Source organism: Lepisma saccharinum, chromosome 27 (assembly GCF_977018435.1).
Source record: "Lepisma saccharinum chromosome 27, izLepSacc3.1, whole genome shotgun sequence".
Taxonomy (NCBI): domain Eukaryota; kingdom Metazoa; phylum Arthropoda; class Insecta; order Zygentoma; family Lepismatidae; genus Lepisma; species Lepisma saccharinum.
Window position 1 is genome coordinate 31,791,009 of NC_139255.1, and position 24,595 is coordinate 31,815,603.

General features: G+C 39.6%; 1 protein-coding gene across 1 annotated transcript in view; it reads left to right on the plus strand.

Annotated features, from left to right (window-relative positions):
- LOC145980028 (EARP-interacting protein homolog) overlaps window positions 1-24,100 on the plus strand; it is a 48,838-nt gene extending 24,738 nt beyond the window's left edge. Inside the window, exons 6-8 of the mRNA XM_083112998.1 lie at window positions 15,113-15,238; window positions 20,418-20,579; window positions 23,898-24,100. Coding sequence (XP_082969124.1) covers window positions 15,113-15,238; window positions 20,418-20,579; window positions 23,898-24,069 — 460 coding nt within the window. The 3' untranslated portion in view covers window positions 24,070-24,100. The remainder of the gene's footprint in view (window positions 1-15,112; window positions 15,239-20,417; window positions 20,580-23,897) is intronic.
- Window positions 24,101-24,595: the final 495 nt, after the last annotated feature.

Below are 24,595 nucleotides of genomic sequence, written 5' to 3' on the forward strand. Positions count from 1 at the left end.
TGCAAAATAGTTCGAGATCGATAATCTTTGGGGCCCACCACACCACTACGTGTGCCTTCATGGCTCGGTGCTATATGCACGGGGGAATTTACATTACCTTTACCTATGGAACTCGCCCAGGATGATGATGAAGCGCGAAAATACATGTTGCTAAATTCCACTGAGTCTATGTTTTCGTTGGAAAGTAAGTTTATAGACATTCCAACACATTGATCACTTCTAGGTGATTCACAAAGCACTTCTTCAACATTATTTAATGATGTGGATGTAGACTCAGCATCACTTGAGAGTTCACAAGGGGATGTGAAATCACTGCGCGACTTCTTGCAAAAAAGAATTTCAAATTTGAACTTTGCGGCCGCTTAGATTGTGTTTGGAATGTTGTGTTTTTCTTCATGCTGCATGGGAATAATAATTCAAATTATTATTATTATTATTACTGTCGCAGATCTTTGACTGTGATAAATTAGCCATTTTTATTTTTTTCTACAGCATTTTCCATAATATTTCAAAAGCTCAAGGGGGGGGTTTAAACCCGGTAACCCCCCCCCCTTGCGTACGCCACTGGTTAAACGAGAGTTCCAAGAGTGAGCCGATTCGAGCCACGTGAGCGACTTGTGGTCTGACACCACGACAAATTGTCTGCCTTTGAGAAACGTAGAAAATTTCTCTTATCGTAAACAATATGGCAAGAACCTCTATTTCTGTGGACGTGTAAGACTTCTCGTACGTCTTCAACAATCTACTAACAAATCCTAACGGCTTGATGTTACCATCCACAATTTGGTAACAATAACCACCAATTCCAATTAAAGATGCATCCGTTTGGATATATAATTTGTGGTCAAAATCCGGATAATTCAACGTTACTTCTTGAACGACTAAAGTCTTGAGGAGCTTAAAAGCTTCCTCCGCTTCCCCTGACCAATGCCATTTAGACTTATGCTTCAATAATTCATAGAGAGGTTGTGCTGCAAGTGCGTAATTGGGAATATATTTGGATAGCCAGTTGAAACACCCTAAAACTCTTTGAAGCTGTTTCAAATTTTCCGGTCTACGCAAATTAACGATGCTCTCAACATACGAGGGATCCTTTTTAAACCCTTTTGTCGTGACCACATGCCCCAAGAACTTAAATTCCGTAACCGCAAACTTGCATTTCTCTAATTTTAAAGTGAAACCTGCACGTTTCAATCTCTCAAGCACCAGACTAACATGCCTGAGGTGAGGTTCAAAATCTTTTGACTTAATAATGATGTCATCCACGTACACCACTACGAATTCTAGGAATGACCCAAGCACCCGATTCATAACGTCGACGAACACTGCCGTACCATTGACCGACCCAAATACAACCCTTTTAAATTGGTAGAGGATCCCCTCGAATGCGAATGCTGTATATTTTCTGCTATCTTTATGCAACGGAACCTGCCAGTACACATTTCCCAAATCTAGCGATGTGAAAAATTGACAACCAATGAAAGACGTCAGCAAATCATTGATTTTCATTGGCGTGAGTTGCATAGGTTTGACGTGTTGATGTATTTTTTTCAAATCCACACACAGTCTAATATCCCCATTTGGCTTCGGGACGACTAGCAGGGGCGAACGATACTCAGAAACTGAGAGTTCAATTACTCCCCATGCTAACATTTGACTTAAATGTTCCCTGACCTTATCCCTATATGCAAAAGGTATTGAGTAATTCCTAGCAACTATTGGCACGCTGGTATCCAATTCCATTCGATGAACATACTCACCACATAAACCCGGTTTCTCTGAGAACATCGGTTCAAAATTAAGGATCATATCAATGAAACGTGAACTTAGGTTAACCTTCAAATTCAGAGAGTCCTTCACCTTTTCAGCAAAATTAGTCCCATCGTTCCCTGAAATTACATCTTTTAATACCAACTTAGAAACTGACACATCCTGCTCCATGCTGCCTGTTTCAATAAGCGGAGTAAATTTTTGGAGTGCCCTACCATTGGGAGTTCGATAGAGGAACGCATCATTGTTAAAATTTAATTCCCCTTGAATACCATAAATGACATCTAAACCTAAAATTATAGGTACACTTAACCTTTTTACGACAACTAATTGAACATAGAATTCATAACCCCCCAAATTAATATACAACTTAGTGATACCCTCAACTGATTTTGATTTTGTGTCAGAGTAGTCCACTAGCTTGATGTTGGCGGCAGACTCCAACCTGGGCCTAGAACTTAAAGACGAAACCGATCTCCACGTATTGTATTCAAGGAGACTGACCTCAGCACCGCTATCACAGAGGGCTACATATGGCCTTCCTAAAATAGTAACGTCAATCAAAGCTGATGCACCACTTTGCGGACCAGCATTGATTGGGGTAACTAATTTCATGGCATCATCTAAATCACACTCCTCACTGCTGTCAACAATATTTACAAATAATATGGCAGGCTGAAACCTTACGCCCTCACCCCCTGCCCATTGGTAAGGGACCTCTGACGGTTTTCCGTCTTAAATATTTGTCGACTATCACTAGGATACTCCTCAATGGCGTGAACCTCCGCCTCTACCACGAACTGAGTACCACAGATGGAGTTCACCTTACCTAGACTTTTGAACACTCCCTTTCTTTGAAGGAAATTCATAACTTGTGTTATCCCATCCTTATTCCAATGTACCTTGTCTACCTTACCACGAGAAGGATTACCCAAATATTCTTCATACAAATTCCCCTTAATTGCTCCCTGATCATTAAAGAACAGAGAAGCAATATCATGAACCTTTACGTTTTCACCATTATGAAACGACATTATAAATTCATTGACTCCCTGCCATTTCCGCCAGATGCCTGAGTCTTTGTCCCGCATGATACGTGCCAAGGGTGGCAAAGTCAACCAGTTAATTTCTTTTGTACGCTCCCCCAACAGTTTCAAAATTTCCAACAAGTTCTCTGTGATGGCCTCTACCGATTTGAATTGAAGAATATCATTTGTTCCTATCAAAACAATCACTGCGTCCGGCAACCTCGGACATGAACGAAGCCTGTCAATCAATTGCCCAGTGGTTTGCCCACTTACCGCCCAACCTATTTTTCGGCAGCCTCTTTCGTCAAACGTGATTTTGTAATTTCCAATTGTTTGCGCTAACCTGACTGACAAGCTGTCTCCTATCAATAGCTTGTCTTCAAACATCGGATCCATTCCTCGATAACTGTCTTCTACTTCCCTACAAACTCGCGTATATGTCGAAGGCCTGTGATCCTTGGGAGGATTACCCGCAAACAAACCCACATCACCTCCTACGATGTGAGTTCCTCCTCGTTTCCCAATGAAGATTCGCTAGACATATTACCCCTGCCTGAAACGTGCCGTTTTGTCTTCGGACTATTCTGAGAATCTTTCCATGCACCCCTGGATGAACTCTTTGGGAAGCGAGAGTCAAGATTAGCCTTATTTTCAGGACTCGGCGACTTAACCCTTACTTTGTTTATTCCCCCTTTTATCCCTTTACTTTTGGAGGGAAGAACCCATTCCTTTTTGACAACTGCATCCTTAAGTGATTCAAAATTTTCGATAACATGGACAGCCTCTGTAAAAGACGATATGTCTTTCATTACGAAATGTTCCCTTAACTTGTACGGCAAAAGCGCGCCAAGCTGAGCCACAATATGGGACTCCTCAGCCTTAGGTTGGATGGAACGCAATAACTTGAAGTTCCTGGAGAAGTAAAGCAACACGCTCTCCTCAGATGTTTTCTGATACGGTGAGCTCAGAACCTTAGCTAGACAGGAACTTCGCCACCTTGAGCTTTCATAATGACCGATAAACTCAGTTTTGAATAGGTCATAAGAAATCAGTTGCGACTTCTTTTCTGAAAACCAAAGTTTTGCACTTTCTGTTAGGAGTTTTGGAACATAATTTATATATTGAGCTTGGTCAACTCCATACAACTCCAAGAGTTCCTCTACCTTTTCAAGGAACTCAGTGGGAGTTATATCAGTGATCAAGCCGTTAAATTTGGGAAATTTTAATAAGTCCTGAGGCTTGATACTAAATTGTTTCCCTCGAGCTAAACCAAGACTAATGCTAGGATCAACTTGATCCACCTTCCCTAACTTCGACTTTTCCTGATCCTTTCCTGTTCCCTGAAACCTACTGATCTTAGCCCTTTTATGCCTGGTTTTAATATAACCTCTCCTGTTTGAAACGAAACTCTTTTTGCACGGTCTGTCAGTGTCAGATGCAGATTCTGCACAGGAATCGCTGATGCCCGCCAGTGGCTTCACTGTACTACTCAACCTACCAGGTACGGTATCGGAATCATCTGTGGACGTAGCCTTCTCTACAAATTTCCTTCCCACAAAATCCGGCACTTCCCGATCAATTACCTGAACTTTACTCTGCTTTTCGCCAAAGTCACGACCATTACCGGTATTTCGCCGTTCCCATCTGGCCAGAACCTGATCAACCCTATCCATCGACTCCTCAAGAGATCGCAACGTAACCATAACTTCTACGGGCACATTATTTACCACCGAACCTTACTACTCTGATGTTCAGAAGAAATATTAACCACCGGCCGTGAGGTTGAAGGGGACTCCCTTTTTATTTCCAACAACTCACTTTCACTGACAGCTTTTACCACCTGAGACACCCTAGGGATCTGGACTGATGGAACTTTCCTATCTACAACTTTATCCACAATCCGTCCTTCTAAAGATCTAATACTAGCTTCACTATAAGACTTCAGTTGGTCAATGGAAACTTGCATACCCTGTACTTCTAAGTCTAACCTCTTTGCGATGGCATCACATTTCTTCTCCAATCCCTCTGCCCTACTCATGCACTCAATTCTATATTGAGACACACACAGTGTCAGGTCATGCAATCCCTCACTTGTCTTTAACGTGTCCAGTTTCAACTCTGCCATAGATCGGTTAGTTTCGTTTAAGTCAGTATGAAGCCTGCCCACCAGTTCACTAGTGTGAGCCAACAGCTCTGCTTTCATTAACTCAGTCCCTTCCTTTGACGCTTGACTACTTTCCCTGATAAAGGCAAGTACGGTATGCAAAGTAACGGGTTCCTCTTCAGTTCCCACTTTTTTTTTTTTTTAAACTTATTGTTCAAACTTATTATTCAGATTTATTTGTTCCCCACCGCAACAACTAAATCATTGAGTCTCATAATCTTTTAAGATGGTCCAGAACCCAATTAATGTCTCCGTAATCAGAGGCGAGGGCCACCTGCACCAATCACGTCATGAGAGCATCCAAACAATCCTCTCAACACCAAAATTACAGCAACTTCAAATTTATGTTTCAGATAGCTCCCACGAATCTTACCTAGTAACGCCGGCAGCGCTGATTTGTTATATACTGTGGAGGACAACTGACCTCGAAAGGGATTCCTTTTATGTGAACAATATAAGTTTACTCAATAAGATCAATATACAAATAAGAGTATGCTCGTCAGCCACCTTATAACTCAGTCTTGGATATCAAATTCAGAGCTAGTACAAATGTATGTGATGCAGTTTACATGTTTTATCCAGCCTACTTCCATACCGTTCAAACCTGTCTAACGGAATACCAAATTTTGTAGTAACCCAACAACCTGACCTTTCCCTAGCTGATTGCCATACCAATTACAAGCATGAAATAATATGAGTTACTTTGGCAAGACACACAAAGTTCTTCCCTCTGAAAGAAAACACACACTATTAAAATATGTTAACATGCAATTATCACATACCGATTTTTGTAAGCATATATAGAATGAAATAGAAGTTTCGAAATAATTAAACATTTATTCACATGAGAAATTACACCTCTCCCTGATCATTAAGAGGAGCTGTTTATATATTCACTTGCACTCAGCTCGTAACTTAATTTAGTACGAACAGCTGAATTAGAATTAAATATCTTCACCGTGTGTCTGATTTGGCAACATTGCCTCATTCATGGTTATAATTCGTCAAGTTTATATAATTAACTCAGATAATTATACACAGACAATTCCATGCGATTGCACATCTCTTACTAACCATGCAAAATTTTCACTAATTCGTCTTTCTGCCGACGACATGCCTGCATTACGACATGTGACCTTCAAAAATTAAGACGCAATAAAATACCTTTTGTCTCTGATTATTACCCAGATTTAAAATTATAAGGATAAGCACTTATTCAAGGTTCTCTGGATGTATTGTATCAGATCATGTTCAAATTATTGGAGAAAACTCCATTTTTACATGTAACGGCATCACCCGCCATTAGCTGTCAACCACGAGATACGGAACGCTAAATTTTCGATTTATTTTCCACACTAGATACACACGCTAGCATGCTTTATTTGAAACGTACTTTAGGTAGATCTACCTTTGAAGTATATAAACATGAGCTCATTAAAGTGATTAAACTGCTGCAGCTTACCTCCTGAAACGGTGGGTCACGTGATCCTTTTCACACCCTACCTTTGTCATGGAACTGCCTAATCGCATCACCTTACTTCCATTCATTGCTCGATCCAACGGCCGATCTCCTGTTGTACAAAGTGCAGTACATTCCTTCACTGTCGGACACTTATCTTCCGTAAGTTAATCAGTGAGGATTCCTTCCCACATGGTTCCGTTATTTCTCTCCTTCCTTCATCGTTCCATTCTCCCGTCCCTCTCTTTTCCTTTATACATCACGTTTTCCGCGTGACACAAGAAGTTTTACTGAACATAATATTAAGTACAAATATTCATATATGTATGTATTAATAATCTTAATGTAATAAAGACTTAATTGATTATAGTTATTTTATTCAAGCACAATAATGGAGAATATTACGCTGTAAATTTTATAGGTTTTCGCCATCACTGCAAATTGTCCTTGCGTGCAGCCGCCGACACATCAAAATGTCCTTGTGCATAGCGAAAGCAAACTGTTTTTGGCGGTAAATTTTATGACAATCAGATCTTCAACAACCAGAAATTAAAACTTGTTATAAAGGCACTTGCAATACCATGACTTTGAATTTAACTTCGAAATAACATTTACGTACAATGTGATTTAAGAATTTTGCAATTTATAATGAATTACAAATAGTGCCATCTAGCGTTATTATCTGAACTTCGTAATATACCGGTTTACGGACGTAAGTAAAATATTTAAATGTTCTCAGCATTCATTACATTCTTGTAATATTATGATACCATATGACAATAACCGTCATAGTATGTAGTGTCCCTGGATGAAGCATGGGTGTATCTGTCAGGATGTGTTAAAAAAAGGACCATCTACTATTGTCCACGTGATGCAATAGGTCGATCTGAGTGGGTACGTGAATGTGCTGAAAGTTTTCCACGCGGGTTCATGGTTGTTGGTGGTTACTGCCTTAACGGCAAACTTCCACTGCGCAGAGTGGAAAAAAGGGCTAAAATAAATTAAGCCTATTACCAAATGAATATTTTGGAGCCACTGTACAGACATGATATTCCTTCTCTCTATGGCAGCGATACATCTCGTGTTGTCATCCACCAGGACAAGGCTTCCAGTCATACGGCAAAGTCCACGCAGGCATACATGGATAGGATGGCACGTGAAACAGGCATTCGTGTCATCCCCTTTACAGACATCCCTGTGAAATCCCCCGATGCCTCTTCCATGGATTTTTGTGGGTTTCCGTTGTTGAAACGAGCCTTGGGAAGCAGACGGCCCTGCTCAATTGAGGGTCTTTGGAAAGCTTGTCAGGAGGAATATGATTGTTTGGACCAATGTGTTCTTCAACGCAGTATCTTCCAATGGAAACTTCGCGGCAGGGCCATTGCTGCAAGACAGGGGTATCTCGTGGAGCACCACCGCTTGTGACGTCACGGTATTTCTTAAGGTGAGGTGGGTTCTAACTTTGTTACCATGGACGTGAAATTACCTTCTGTACTGGTATTAATATCTGGTCAAGCCTCGTTGAAACAAACTTTTTTATATATATGCCATCCGCAATGTGCTGTTGTTATATTCTTTGTGTTTTCTTGGACTAGATTTTACTGTAGGTGGTGGCGTATATATACGCCCAGACATTGAAAACGTAACAATCACATTAGGTGAGATTATGCTAGCTTTAGTAAAGAGTAAAAAGAAGGGGAAGTAGATTGAGAAGAAGAAAGATAATATAAGTTGGACATAAGAAAAGTTGCCTGCTCTTGTGTGGTGTAGTTCATGCATATTAGAAAATCGAAATATGGCTCAAAAATGAAATCGTACAAAGTCTGATTGTTTTTAAATTAAGGGATCGTAGATAGGCTATGTGAAGCCTGATATTCGAGGTTATTTGGCTGCGAGAGGTGTTATCGTAAGAGGGGGGTATAACTCTGAAAAGCTACGTCTACACTTAACCAAGCAAGGGGGCTAGCCCCGTGAAATAAGAACACTCACGATTAACTTTAAACACTACAATTGACTGGTCTGGCAAGGGTGTGAGAGAATGAAAGACAAGGATAGAGGAACGTTCGTTACCTGTAGATCTGGAAGTGACGATCGACTCGCTGGTTCGTTGATGAAACTCTCCTGAAATAAATCTCCTTTCCGATATTGTACTACTCCTCGCTGTAACTCCTTTTGTAACGTTCGGTAACAACTATTCACGCCATATCTTTCTTAGTTCAACAACTCTTATAATTCCGAGGCACTAACTGTGCACGCGATAGATTTCAGATACCGACTGGCGGGGGAAATATTCTCTCAAGCTATTTAAACGAAATTCGAACTTCGGCCGTTGAGAGACCGCGTCTCTCAATAACGGTGCTTTCAGCGTGAAGCTGAGTTTGCAGTATCTTTCCTGCGATTCCGGAAGAATTCGTATCAGCGGATTTTTACATCCTCTGAAGATCGCAGGTGGCATTTGCTTGAAAGAAGCTCTTTCCAGCTTCTTTCATACTCGGGCCCATTTTATGAAATGATTGGACTATGACGCCCGGAGTCCCGGATTCGAGTCATGCCTTGGGCATGATACGACACACCTGCCTGGGGCAAAAAATTAAATTCACGTAGGGAAGTTAATTTTTTGTAACGCTCGCCCGTACTGGGACCTACAATCGGTTACATTCTCGAAATAAATCGTCGCTTGAACCGATACCTTTGCCTAATCGCAACGCCTGTTATTACCATAGCATTCACGCTGTCGTGAAGGAACATATAGATGACTTTATTGCCCTTGTGGTTTTGATTCATTTTCGAACCCCCAGTTTATTCGTATTTACGCCATGTTTGTTTTTTTTAGTCAATTTATTACCCATTGTACACTAAAGTAATTACTTCCCCCCCTCCTCCAATGCCGTCAACGTTGACTACAGAGGACGGGACATTTCATTTGTTGCAAGATCGTCACCACCCGCGGGAAGATAACGTCCTTTATCAATTTATTATTTTTATTATTATTATTATTATTATCGTTCTCGCCACGGTAACCCGTCCCCAACTTAACGAATAACCTTTGGGCTAGTGCTTTGCTTTTGAAATTGCTTATTTTAAAGACTAACTTTTAAACTTAACCCCCCTCCATATACCTTGCGTTTTATTGCAATTTTTTTTTTACATTTTCTAGATTTTCGCTTCACTCGCGATATTTTGGATGTATTATTCAAGAAGCAACGTTTCAGTTTGCACCCCTACCTTTTTTTTTAAACGATCTGGTCTGGTTTTCCTGTTCATTTTTCAGCTGCCCCTTACCCTACCTTTTCACACCGTTCGTCTCAGCCCAGCAAGGACTGTTGCTGCAGTTTGAAGCAGAGATCACAACAGATGCATCCAGCATCCCCAGGATTCATCATGTTCCGGATCAGCATCTTCCAGAGGTTCATCCCCTCCAGGACAAAAGTGCACCCCCTCCCTACTGGAGCTACCATTCTTGCGACGCGTGATCACCAGACGTTGTTCGCGTCCAGCAGTGCACTCCACCCCCCAAACTTTTCATCTTTGTGATCAGCACCTTTCAGAAGTGCATCATCCCCCCGGCACTTTTCATCTTCGTGATCATCACGTTCCTGAGACGCAAGCACCAGTTATGCTTGCGACCCGCGATCACCATAAGTGGTTCGTCTACAGCAGTGCGCCCCAACCCCCAACGACTCATAATAATTAGTGATCAGCGCCTTATAGAAGTCATCAGTGTTGATAGACAGCTATCACCAGCACCCCCATCAGAATTCATCAGTTTGGAGAGCAGAGTTCCTCCGACCCCCCGTCAGCTTTTATCATGGGGATGACCATTACTTACCAAGTGCCCCCCCAGTCATCAGTTTCGGGACCAGCAACGCCCCAGTGCCTTCGTCACACTTCAGAATTCACGTTGCCGCCGCTGTTCGTCTGTCCACTCTAGGTTCTTCACGACGCCCCCCTCCCTATTCGAGTCTTCACTATTTGGCCTCAGTGCCCATCTCCGCAACACATCTCACCTCCAAGTGCGTCGTCCAGTGCTCACCTTCGAACCCCGAGGACAGTACCCAGTCTGCAGTCGCCAGTATCACCCCCCTCCCCGCCCCTCCAGATGGCAAGGATTCTTCACACATGTTCGTGGGTTCGACACCGGTTCCAGGCTTGCCCAACATACATCGCGTGCGTCGTGTGTTTGGGTCCAACCACCGTAATACGTTAAAATGGACGCTCTACCAGTGCCGTTTTCGCGTGTCTATTCCTTCTGGACTTCCACTGTTCGCGAGCCAGAACTTTTTGCCTCGCACAAACTGCCAGTGTGTTCTCCTTCGTCCAGGAATAGCCTTTCGGTGACGTTTTTCGGACTCATTGGATAAACTTGTTTCCAGTTTCCGGTATATCTCCTCTGTGCGTGTGTCGCGTCGCGTATACAAATGCGTGTGTCCGCATCGATGCGTGTGCTCCGTGTGTACAGTGATAAACACCGCTACGGTGACACCATGAGAAATGGCGAGTCAGCATCAGCTGACCCCGCGAAGTACGCGTGCCATCAATGTTGTTTATAACCTAGCATGTTTAGATATTTAAGTGCATGATTTTTGGCTGTGTGTAAAATTTATTTTTCCTTACACCCACCCTTGTATAATAGTAATTTTTTTTGGGTTGGTGTAAATAAATTGTCTTCTAGAATTGACTGGTATGGCCGGGCTCGCGTTACAAAAAATTAACTTCCCTACGTGAATTTAATTTTTTGCCCCAGGCAGGTGTGTCGTATCATGCCCAAGGCATGACTCGAATCCGGGACCCCGGGCGTCATAGTCCAATAGTCTAATCATTTCATAAAATGATGCAAACATTGAGTTGCACTTGTTTGAAGTTTTAAGTTCACTTTCAATGGTAGGTTCAGTCTCGATTAGCGTATATGTGCATAATGTGAACTTAAAACTCCAAACCACTGTGCTTCCACTGGATATCAAACCTGTAACCCCTTCATTACAAGGTGACAACATTTCCACTATGCCATTGGGAGCCGAGTTGCACTTGTTTTTGACCTCTGAAAGCAGTGAAAATGAAGATTAAGAAGGAGGAGGGGATGAAACGGAATTTTTCTCAACTCAATTTTTCAGTAGTGACTTGGCCGGAAAATTCCATACTTAACGGGTTAAGTAGTGCAAGTACATAGTATGCATTAATATTTTCTTGATCTGAATATGTATACATGGATAATTTGCAAACATTTGTCCTATACTGTACTGTCAGAAACATAAAGGCCATTCTTAGGTTTTAGCCATTAGTAGTTCAAGTTTTGATATGGTCTGCTAAAAGCTGCATTACATATCATTGCACTCAAACTTTCAACTAAATTTCTAGAATTGTGCTTCGAGTTTTAATTTGCAAAATGTATAATCAGTGTTTTTTTTTTGATTGGATTGAGTTGGTGTTTGAATTCCACTTTATGCACAGTAAGGCTAATCAGGACTGGACCTACAGTTTAAAGTGGGATCCGAACCACTATGTGCCTCCACCGGGTATCGAACCCGGAACCCCTTGATTACAAGGCAAGGACGCTACCACTGCACCATCGGGGAGGCCCTATAAACAGTGGTGAACACCCCCTTTGAAAGAGGGGTACTGGAAGCTACAAAACATCCACTCACTCCTTCATATTTCAAGTATGTATGACACTTTATCTTTCTTTTCACACATATACGTTGACAAAAATGTTCAATCCCAATGGACCACCTACCTTTTACCCTTGGGTATATGGAGTGTTCACCACTGTGTATAATGTGTAATAGAATTACAAATTAACCCATTAATGCCCAAATTTTTTTTCTCTGATTTTTTTAATCAGAAGTGTTGCATATGATCGATCACCTGACAATGAATGTGATTATGGGAGAACAGAAAATGTCATAGTTTGTTCATAAAAGCTTTTTATTGGCTGATCCCCATTTGGGGATAGTGGGCAATAGCGTGTAAATTAGTAGCATATTGCAATTTTCATATATGCAACTAATTCTCGGTCTGGTATTGCATTTACATGCATGAATAACATAGATATATAGCATTGATGTATGGCAAAGATATACAACATACAGTGGCGGGGATTAGGGGGGGGGGGCACTGTTTTCTGCACATTATGGTAAACCTTATCTACTAAGGGAAAGTAATCTGTCCTTGCTCTCCCACAGTTTTGGAACCTAATCTCTGCCACTGACAGCACAGATGTATTATTATGATCATGGAGTAATATTTTCTGTGTTCACAGAAGGGTTTATTCCTTCCACATTTTAAAACAGTGAACATGCTAAACAAAATATCACTTATTGCACCCTTTGAGAACATTTTTCTTGCAAAGTGCACATTTTCTTTGTGCTAATGGTTCTTTTCGAATATCCTGCAGAACAAATTTACACCTTTGGGATAGGATGGTCTCCATGGGCATTTACTGCCAGATAAAGAGTTGAAGATATGCTCGAGCAATCATCTGACGGAATATGAGAAGTGGGATGATTTGAAGTGAACTAATGAATACAGTACATTGCTACGTCAATCACAATTCTTATCAAAGGGAAATATTACTTTTTCCCTTGAGTTTTTATCCGATTTTTTAAACACACCAATCAAGCATGTTGAGGCCCCCCCCACCCCCCAATGCTTATATTCAGAAATTGCCTTTGATTGTGGTATGGCCATATATTTATTTTCTGTCTTTGACCACTTGCGAAAGTGAATACATCGTCTGATGATTTGACACCACTTTCACTGCATTGTGTCTTTCCATGTGATAGCGAGGACCTCATTGTTAGTGTTAATTCTAAAGTTTTGCGTGCCACGAAGTTCTTTCTTTACTGCTTAGTCGGCTTTTACTGGGAATTTACTCATTTGATAGATGCGAACAGTTTCTGTAGCACAAATTCCCATTTGTTTCAGTTGAAATAATGTCCACTTCTTATGGTGGATTATCCGCAATATCTGTTGTACCACAATGTCCTTCATCTTATTCACTGCCACTAACATCAACATCAGACATGCGTCTAACACGACTCAGCATTTGTTGATTACCAGTGTCATTGTGAAATTCCTTGCAAATATACTCCGTCCTAGTTAACTCTGGAGCAAGTGAACAAAAACATGTCTCTGAGCAAGTAGTTACACGAGACAGCCTCACCAATGAACACGTTAGAGAGATTGAGATTGCATGGAGGGGAGGAGAGCGACTGCAGTTACCAACCTTCAGAGCAATGTTTACTGCATCGCTCTGCCCACTCGATTCCCTCCCCCCCTCCCCTGTCGCTGTGTGCAGCCTTGCTCCATAGATAGTAGGGACAGGGTATAGCTGATTTTCTGGAAAAGTCCACTATTAGTACTGTGGGGGGAAATGTTCATGTTGCTGACATTTTCTTTCTTGTTTGAATTAAATTACCAAACTCGAATTGTTACACAAAAGTGAACTTTCCATCTACTGAAAAGTTACTTTTCTTACATGGTAATGCCCATGATCCCCAATTGGGGATCATGACAAATTATGCTTCAGAACAAAATGGCATTTCATATACATGTATATCTTGATTAAGGTGATAAATAGAAAGAATAAACATGCTTTGTTTAGAAAATCAAAACCAAAATCTTTATACAACTACAATTTAAAAATATTTTATAATGTGAAAATTTGATGGATGTATTACATTTTTAAACATAACTGTATCTATAAATCTATCTAAAATGTCTGTGTTAACTGTTTCTTTCTGTCATCATGCAACAAGAACCTTAATGATGTGTTCATGCATGTAGAACAAAAAATGTGTTGATCTACACTATCTACCAAAAAGTAATTGGGCACGTGTACAAAATGGTTGTCTGGTGGTGCAAATCCTGTTAGAACCTCGTGGAGACACCTCTTGCTGCTATGACAGCAGCCACTCTGTCAGGTATGCTCTCGACTAGTTTGTGGAGGACGTCCATTGGAATGTGTCGTCATTCCTCTTGCAAGATCTCACTCAGTTGGACAATGGAATTTGGCCGCATCTCCCGAGACCTCACCCGCCAGTCCAATGCCTCCCAAAGGTGTTCTATGGGATTGAGATGAGGACTCTGTGCAAGCCAGACCAATCGGTGAACATTGTTGTCGGCATACCACTGCATAGTAGCCTCCGAAACATGCCACTTAACATTGTCATCCTGGAAGTAACAGGGGTCCATTCCGTAAAAATGCCACAAGGTGGGGAGCATTTCAATGTCGAGTATTGTACAGTATGCCTGTGAGTTCATTGTGCCACGAACAACCACCAGTGGTCCCACTAAATGATACTAAATGATTCAAATTAGATACTAAATTAACCACCATCATAGGTGCCCAATTACTTTTTGGTAGATAGTGTAGTATGCTCAGTAAAGCAATATGTGTGATCCCCAAATGGGGATCATGGGCGTTAATGGGTTAAAACTCTACAACACATACTTTACTTCAAATATTTTCAGTGTTCCTTGAAAGTTTGGATTTTTATCCTCAGTGTTCCAGAATTATATATGAATTTTTGCTTGTTTCTGGAGTAGCCAGTGCTATCGAAAGTAAGACTTAATTACTTTAGTCTTTAACGAGATAGTGTGGAGTGTCACATTTTTGCCACTATATTGCAGTCAACCAACTTGTTAATGTAGCTAGTTGTGAAGTGTGTAACTTGTACCTTTCTACTTCCACAGAGATATGGATTTTAATCCAAACAGGCAATATTACATGGCAAGCTGTGGTGATGATGGGTGCAGTAAATTTTGGGATATTCGTAAAACCACTGAACCTGTGATGATGCTGTCTGATCATTCCCATTGGTTAGTACCTTGCTTCTGAACTTGTTAATTTTATTAATGATCTAATATATCAGGTTTTGCTGATATAGGTAGGGGTATAGTGGAACTACAAGGAAAGAAACCTGGGCAGAATCTCATCTTGCTGGCGGGTGGGGGAAAAAAGGACAGGGAGAAGGAGCCTTCAGCACGGCCAATGTCAGTGTTGCCAGACCTATTGATTTCTCGGGAGAATTCCATAATAAACTATTGCTATGGCACCTCCAACGGCTCAAACGTTTCCTGCTCATCTTACTTGAACATGGAGGGGAGAGATATAGTGAAACTCCACTCAGCCATGAAAGTGCTGTTTGAACTGTGAAATTATGCCAAACGATACTCAATTGTGCTAGAACATTATTATTATTTTATTTATATTTTTAGATGGTTGTATTTTATCCCACCCGAAAATCTATTTCTATTTTAGTTATTTTACGTCGCTTTTGTGTCTCTTCGGGTAAGTACGACAATATGGATGAATGAAAAACTGATGAAATGGATGAAGTGACACAAACACATTATATATATATATATAAAATCAAAGAAGGTAAAAGGAAACACTCACCGGACAGTAGAAAAATTCAAAATTTTCGCTAATTTCATAGCATCATCAGTGTGAGGAGCAACATAGAGGCAGCATAACTGACGAATAAAGCATGTGAGTGTTAATAACAAGAAATTTGCTAGAGAAACTTTCATCGGCTTGAAAATACTAATTTTATATCCTTAATATACTATTCTTAAATACTTAATTTTCTACAAAATTATATAGCGGCATGGCCGTCCAGAAGGAAGTGCAAGGATGGTCGCCACCCTCTCCCCTTCTGGAAAATGAATGTTGACATAAAAGTACCTATTATTTCAGATGTATGAGTTGATTTCAGTCACAGTAAATTACATCCATTATTATAATAGGGATGTAGGAACGTGATAATTTCAAACTCAAGTGGCGTTTTCTGAGAGGGCAACATTATTACGGGGTAATATGCCTAGTTTACCCGCCTGATAAAAATACATTGTTTCCCCTTCTCTGGACGTCTCATTGCCCCCCAGTGCGCATGTTGATGCTGCTCCCCCGCCCCCGACAACGTCGTTCATCTGCTACTATTATATATCGGATTTTGTAGCAGATCTTCTGATTTCCTAAGGAACAATTTCCCAATTTTTTCAAGTCTGACCTGGCAACACTGCCCCGAGCACAGATAACGGCAGGGAAGATGCGCGGACGCTTTTAATGGAAGTTTTTTTTTTTTTCCTTGCGGTCGAGCTATAGAAATAACTAATTCAGGCGCCAGCCCCTTTTTCTCAGGAGCCAGCTTTATTTTTGGCAAATATGGTCTAAGAAAGCCATTAATCCAACTAAGACAAAGCTACACATTTTGAAATAAGATTTTAAAGCATTTAATTTATTAATTAAAACAAGATTAGATTAGAAGTAATTAATTCTTGCATAGGAGTGGCCTTCCTAAAGAAAGTTCAACTGGTAACAGCAGGGATAATTATTTATTTATTTATTCTATGCAATGCATTCTAATACATGGCCAACTCTAGCACATTGTCGCAGATTTTAAAATTCAGCGAGCAACAGTGAAAAAAAATATAATGGCATGCTTATTATTCTGATTTAATTATATGTGTGACATGAAACACACAAACATTAAAAAACATACAATCTACTCGTGCTTTTAAACAAAAGGTAATGGAAATTTCCGTAGGCGAACTCGAAATATTAAAAATATATATATTTTTTTTACCACTGCTACCTCCTTCGGGTGCAAGTCCTTATACCACGGCTAAATCTCAATGGTAACACTGTTAAGCCTTGTTTCCATGTTACCAAGGCAAAATTTATAGTATAAAAATATACACTAAAAACATAACGTTTCCACCCTCTAACAGGGTCTTCTTCAGATTTTGCTTTGGTCAGCATTGTAATGTTTTACTAAATCTCAAGATGAATGGGTTCTTTTTTGGCAATAAGACCAGACGGTGAATCTTCCAATGGAGACACCTAGAGGATTGTATTATCTCGTTTCTTTTACATCACTTGGTTAAATTAACATTCTCTTGTCATATCTATATGTATAACAATATCTATATAAGTTCAATATTTGTAACACTTGCTTTAAAATATTTATATGTCCAATAATTATATCACTTTCTTTGAAATATTCACATAGGTCGAATATTCTTCTCGCTACACTATCGTTTAATTTCAATTTCCTAATTATTATTCCTTCTCTGGAACGAACTTCCTTCTACTGACGAACTTCCCTCTCTGGAATGCACTTGTATGCATGCAGATCCATTGCATTACTTATTGACAGGTCCTCTTATATACAAGGTAACCAAAAAAGTTCTTGCCGTTTTTGACGTTCCATTAATCATGCGCTCACAGAGAGGAAACCAAATGACGCACGTGCCTGCCAAGCGATCGGGAATTAGTCTGACCATCGACTGTCAGTAATACAGGCACGTTGCGCACACACAGCAGTCATAGCTCATTCAGTGTCGAAGAGAAATGGAGGTATCGAAGCAGCTTGTTCGCGTGTGTTTGTTGTGTGACTTTAAAGTGGGCCTGTCAGCTGCCGAATCAAGTCGCTGCATTTGGAAGGCATTTGGGGAGAATGCCGTGAACAAATGCACTGCCAGGCATTGGTTCCAGAAATTCCATTTGGGAGATGTGGGCCTTTTGGATGAACCACGCAGTGGACGATCACGTGTGTTGGATGACGAGGCCCTGAAAGCATCCATCGAGGAGGACAGTTGTTTAACGTGTGATTAACTTGCAGAAAGGTTCCATGTTTCCGCTGAAACAGTCAGACTGCACCTGCATGGGATAGGGAAGTCATACAAGTTAAGCAAGTGGGTACCCCACACATTGTCAGCAGCCAACAAGGAACAACGAGAGACAGCCTGTTTGTCCTTGCTCACTCGGCACCTGAACACACCCACATTTGATTGTTTGCTCACTGGTGACGAAAAATGGGTCCTCTACGACACTCCCAAGCGTACCAGACGTTGGTTGTTGCCACGTGACCCTGTTCCTCACACTTCAAGACCACCTCTGCACCCACGAAAGGTTATGCTCTCTGTATGGTGGAATTGTCGGCAAGTGGTGCATTACGAGCTCCTTCCACCTGGTCAGACCATCACTGCTGACCTCTACTCTCAGCAGTTGCAAAGGGTGCACCGTGCATTGAGGCAGAAGGAGCCGGCATTGGTGAATCACAAGGGTGTGCTGTTCCTGCACCACAATGCCAAGCCACATGTGGCAAAGAGGACCCGGGAGACCCTTCAGCAACTTGACTGGGAGAGACTGTGCCATCCACCATATTCATCGGACCTTGCACCAACAGATTACCACCTGTTTCATTTCCTCGACAACCACCTCCATGGGAGATCCTTCGCAAATGAGGCAGTCCTGCGGAACGCACTCACGGACTTCTTTGCATCCAAGCCCGCCGAGTTTTATCACCAGGGTATTGTGCAGCTGCAGGAACGTTGGCAAAAGGTGTTGGATGCTGATGGAGATTACTTCGAAACCTAAAGGTACGTACCGTCCACTGTATTGCTCTTTGTTTATCACTGCTCTAGAACGGCAAGAACTTTTTTGGTTATCTTGTACTTTCCTTGTCGTTAATTAATTCCAAATGCTGCAGTCTGTATTTAGGTCTATTCTTGACCTCTATGTATGAACCTTCAGATTCTTCATTACAAGCAAGTTCCAATGTGTCTGTGAGCAAAACTAGCAGCCTTATTTTCAATTCTCCTTAATGTTGTGGATTCCTTTACTTTCCTTCAAGATTGCACTGAACTAACTTTCCCAAACCTTGGGCCATTGGCTGGAACGTGCCACCAACTATACTGTTGTCGACCACAAGTGGAAACTTGGTGCTGCAGTTGACGAAGTGCTCCTAAGTTGGTGTAGTGGTAGTGTTGCCCAACCAAAGTGCTGTGGGATCGTGGCTGGAACGTGCAACCACTGATATAAGTCAAAATTTCCACAAAGAGGTTGGAGTCCCAAATTTTTATCAGCCTTCTAACTTCTTATAATTTTATATATCTTTGTGTATGATGACTTTAGGTTAAGTTATAATATTCATATATACATATATTATTCTATTCATTCTTTCTTTTTTATGTTAACATGTTTTCGTGTTGTGCGAGTTACTCACTGTATAATACAATCTATACAAAATTTGTATAAAATGGTCTTACTTACGTGAGTGAGTATTGAATTTCGAAACTACGTTTCGGTGTTCGACTGCCCCCTTCTTCAGGTTCCTTTTCTTCTAGGCACAAATTATTTTATGCTGCGTCAAGAGTGTTAAAAGGATTAGGTTAAAAGGTTTGGTTAAAAACACTTGTTAAAAATCAGGTCACAATTCCATTAAAAACCCCAGCTAAATATTCTGCTTCAAGGTGTACCCCATTTTCTGTAAAACCTCTTTTCCCGGGATCCTATTAAACTGACTAGACACCTCCCGTTGCAAGCTGAACAAGCTCTCAGGTATTGGGTAATAATATCTCTGTTCACTCGGTGAAATAAAAATCAAATTCAAGTTTCACTAAGAGAAAAGAAGTATATTTTACTTCTTAGCAAAATAAATACTTATGTGCATAAAATCCATTTTACTCAATGAAATAACAGCTTCTTACAATTCAACTTCACCACTCTTTAAAACTCAAAGCCCGAACTAAAAGTAAAGACAAAACACAATTGAAATTCCCATGGCAACAGCTCACACAAGTTATGTACATAAAGGTAGTCACTATCCTGACATTATCAGTGATAGGTTTAAATATTAAAAACCACAAGATTCACAAAATGAATAACAGAAATTAAGATTAATAACAATAATCGTTTGTACAACAAGATAGGTAATTAGGAAAGAACAATAAACATTTGTACAACGAGAAAGGTAATTAATAACAATAAATATTAGTGCAATGGGAGAGGACGTGTCAGATGCCAGGAAAATATCGGTAAGGTATTAGTAGATAAAATCTAGCCGATATTTTCTGATATCGATACCAACGGTGTGGATCAACACCAATACATCAGCATTGATATCAGCTCAGCCTTGATCTAATTGAAAATCCTTGTTTTGTTGTTTGCAGTGAATGTATAACTTCTTCAGATTGCTCTTCTTGGTTTCAGGGTGTGGAGCATCAGGTACAACCATTTCCACGATCAGCTTGTTTTGACATCCAGCAGCGATTCTCGTGTCATCCTAACAAGTGTTGCCTCCATTTCTTCAGAGCCCTATGGCCATCTGGTGGATGATGAGGTGAATGATGAGGAAGAAGGAGAAAAGGACAAGTTTGTATTCTTTTGATTTCAAGTTTCAGTTTTCATTATTTTATTTACCTGGGTGTTGGATATGTGCATCAAAAGTGTAATTTTATCCTTCTGTCTCCCCATTTTTGTCTGTCAAGGGTTCTGAACTTTTCTCAAACAGTCTTATATCTCCCCCATTTACAGTCTCCCTTCACTGGCTTCTAATCTTCATTATCTTCAAATTCTCAGCTCCTTCATTATTGAAATAATTTTATATTTTTAAATTTGCTTTTTCATTATTCTTGTGTGCACAATGTGCTTGCATTATACTATTTTTTCTACACAACTACAGTTTCACAAGCATTTGTGGAGAGTATTCACAGTATAAAAAGTATAAAAAACTTATGTGAGTGAGTATAATAGTTGTAACACTCTTGGCAAACAACGTTTCGCGAAGCTAGGCTTCGCTTCTTCAGGTTTTCTTATCAGTAAATAAAATACTTCGTCATATATATATAAATAAATCCAGGATTAGGTAAAAAAGGGTATTGGGATATAGAATTTAAAATTACATGATGTTTAAAGTGCTATATAGGCTAGGAGATAATTCTAAAAGAACGGTGTACCCATACTACCATATCTCCTAGCCTATATGGCACTTTTAACGTCATGTAATTTTATATTCTATATCCCAATACCCTTTTTTACATAATCCTGGATTTATTTATATATATGACAAAGTATTTTATTTACTGATAAGAAAACCTGAAGAAGTGAAGCATAGCTTCGGGAAACGTCGTTTGTAAGGAGTGTTACGACTATTACACTTGCTCACGTAAGTTTTTTATATTTTTTATTTTTTTTAAATACTTTTTATACTGTGAATATATTTAGTGAGTAAACGCACAAAGTTCAGAATGTATATTTGTGGAGAGTCTTATTGAGACTTCAAAACTGGAAATATAGAATTCTTTATTTCAGTTGACCCATAGTTGTGGGTATGGAATGTCTCATACAATACAGGATTACAATGCTAAATTTGTAAAAAGAAAAAATGCAATAATTCAGTTTACTGTTTGATTTCATTAAGGTTATATAGTTGTGTCTTAAGTACTGTCATTATTTAAACAATACAGTATTACAATGCTAAATTTGCAAAGAAAGAATACAATCCCTGCTGGAAATTTTAGTTGTAAAATTATGAGTTTTATTTTATAGTTACAACTGGTGTTTTTGTATTCCTGGTTTTTGAAAAGCAATAGTAGATCTGAAGAGTGGAGCATATCTCCATAAATTTAGCTGAAAAGGTGCTTCTGAAACAGTGGGTACAAGATGATAATTTATTTCATATTTTCTATACCTTTAAACAAAAGGTAGTAATGCATTTTAAAATAAAGTATAGTATTTTAAGCCTGCCAAGTGGCTTTTTCATTGTGTGATATGTAGTCAGCACATCGAGTCCAATTGCTGTTGTTTTCTGGCTTGCGAGACCAAAGCCCAATATTTATTTTTTAATTTTGCTCCCCAATTGTACTCACAATGCTAGGTCAACACTGAAATTTTGGGTTCTCCTCACCGGGAGTCAATCCTAGAACCCCTTGACAAGAGGAGAGAGTTCTAACTGCAGTATTTGTTTAGGTTAGGGACTCTCCTAATAAAAAAGCTGTGAGAAATATTTTCTTTTGTTGATATACGAAGTGATCCTTCAAAATCTTCCAAGTTTTATATTAGTACTTCATTGGAGTCTGTGTAAGAAATTAGTGCTCAATTTATTTGTAGCAAATCTACAGAACAACATCGATTTTAAGATAATGTACTGAATACATTATTCACTTGCAAATTAAGAACTTTTTAGAAATTTGTAGAATTCAAAATAATTTAACATACAGATAATACAGAAAAGAATGCACACAGTTTGTTATGTGATGCACAAAAAATTACTTAGAAGACCACAGGATGTGAAAAGACATACCTTCAATGTTTATTGTAGTGTTCAATAGGTTTCAGTATGTGCAGATGTCCAGGATTATGGTTTGTCTTTCTACTTTCATGCTAGTGTGTCAGCTATGATGGTTGAAAGTTCTTTCATGCCAACTCCATCATATCTGAAATAGGAACTTCCTGCAGTAGATGTTTTGGAAAACTCCATCATATCTGAAATAGGAAGTTCCTGCAGTAGATGTTTTAGAGAACTCCATCACGTCTGAAACAGGAAGTTCCTGTGGTAGATGTTTTAGAGAACTCCATCATATCTGAAATAGGAAGTTCCTGCAGTAGATGTTTTAGAAAATGCCATCACATCTGAAATAGGGAGTTCCTGCAGTAGATGTTTTAGAAAACTCCATCACATCTGAAATAGGAAGTTCCTGCAGTAGATGTTTTAGAAAACTCCATCACATCTGAAATAGGAAGTTCCTGCAGTAGATGTTTTAGAAAACTCCATCACATCTGAAATAGGGAGTTCCTGCAGTAGATGTTTTAGAAAACTCCATCACATCTGAAATAGGAAGTTCCTGCAGTAGATGTTTTAGAAAACTCCATCACATCTGAAATAGGAAGTTCCTGCAGTAGATGTTTTAGAGAACTCCATCACATCTGAAACAGGAAGTTCCTGCGGTAGATGTTTTAGAGAACTCCATCATATCTGAAATAGGAAGTTCCTGCAGTAGATGTTTTAGAAAACTCCATCACATCTGAAATAGGGAGTTCCTGCAGTAGATGTTTTAGAGAACTCCATCACGTCTGAAACAGGAAGTTCCTGCGGTACATGTTTATTAGAAAACTCCATCATATCTGAAATAGGAAGTTCCTGCAGTAGATGTTTTAGAAAACTCCATCACATCTGAAATAGGGAGTTCCTGCAGTAGATGTTTTAGAAAACTCCATCACATCTCAAATAGGAAGTTCCTGCAGTACATGTTTATTAGAAAACTCCATCATATCTGAAATAGGAAGTTCCTGCAGTAGATGTTTTAGAAAACTCCATCACTTCTGGAATAGGAAGTTCCTGCAGTATATGTTTTAGAAAACTCCATCATATCTGAAATATGAAGTTCCTGCAGTAGATGTTGCAGAAACTCCATCATATCTGAAATAGGAAGTTCCTGCAGTAGATGTTGCAGAAAACTCCATCATATCTGAAATAGGAAGTTCCTGCAGTAGATGTTTTAGAATTCTCTAGCATATCTGAAATAGGAAGTTCCTGCAGTAGATGTTGCAAAAAACTCCATCATATCTGAAATAGCAAGTTCGTGCAGTAGATGTTGCAGAAAACTCCATCATATCTGAAATAGGAAGTTCCTGCAGTAGATGTTTTAGAAGTGTGAAAATTTTGTAATTTTCTGTTGTTGTTCTTTACAGACAAGCCAAGTTAGAGGATGGTGTTCTTGGAACATACGATGAACACGAAGATTCTGTGTATGCCGTAGAGTGGTCCTCTGCTGACCCTTGGACTTTTGCTTCACTAAGTTACGATGGTAGGCTTGTAGTTAACAGGGTACCAAGAGCAGAAAAGTATAAAATACTATTGTAAATATATGTCTTCCTTAATAAATAAAAACTGAAAACAATGCAAATTTTTTTTTTAAACTTGTGTAATTTGTATGTAAACTTCCTTTTTAATTTTAGTTTCATTGATACCAAAATATTTTTTTTATAATTTGCTTTTAAAATGCATTAATCAAATTAACATATGGGCCTCCCCGATGGCGCAGGGATAGCGTCGTTGCCTTGTAATCAAGGGATCCCAGGTTCGATACCCGGTGGAAGAACATAGTGGTTCGGATTCCACTTTAAACTGTAGGTCCTGTCCCGATTAGTCTTACTGTGCACAAAGTGGACTTAAAACACCAACTCAAACCAACCCTATTCTTATTTTGGAAGAGAATCAAAATGGATGAGGAAATAAGTAAATATTATTAACTTGTTTTATCATGTTTATGAACATGGAGGTGTGAAGTAGCCAAAATTTAGATGTGTAAAGTTATCCACCTCTACACGGCCTTCAATTTTCTCTAAATTTTGATACTGTAAGAATACATATCACTAACACATGCACA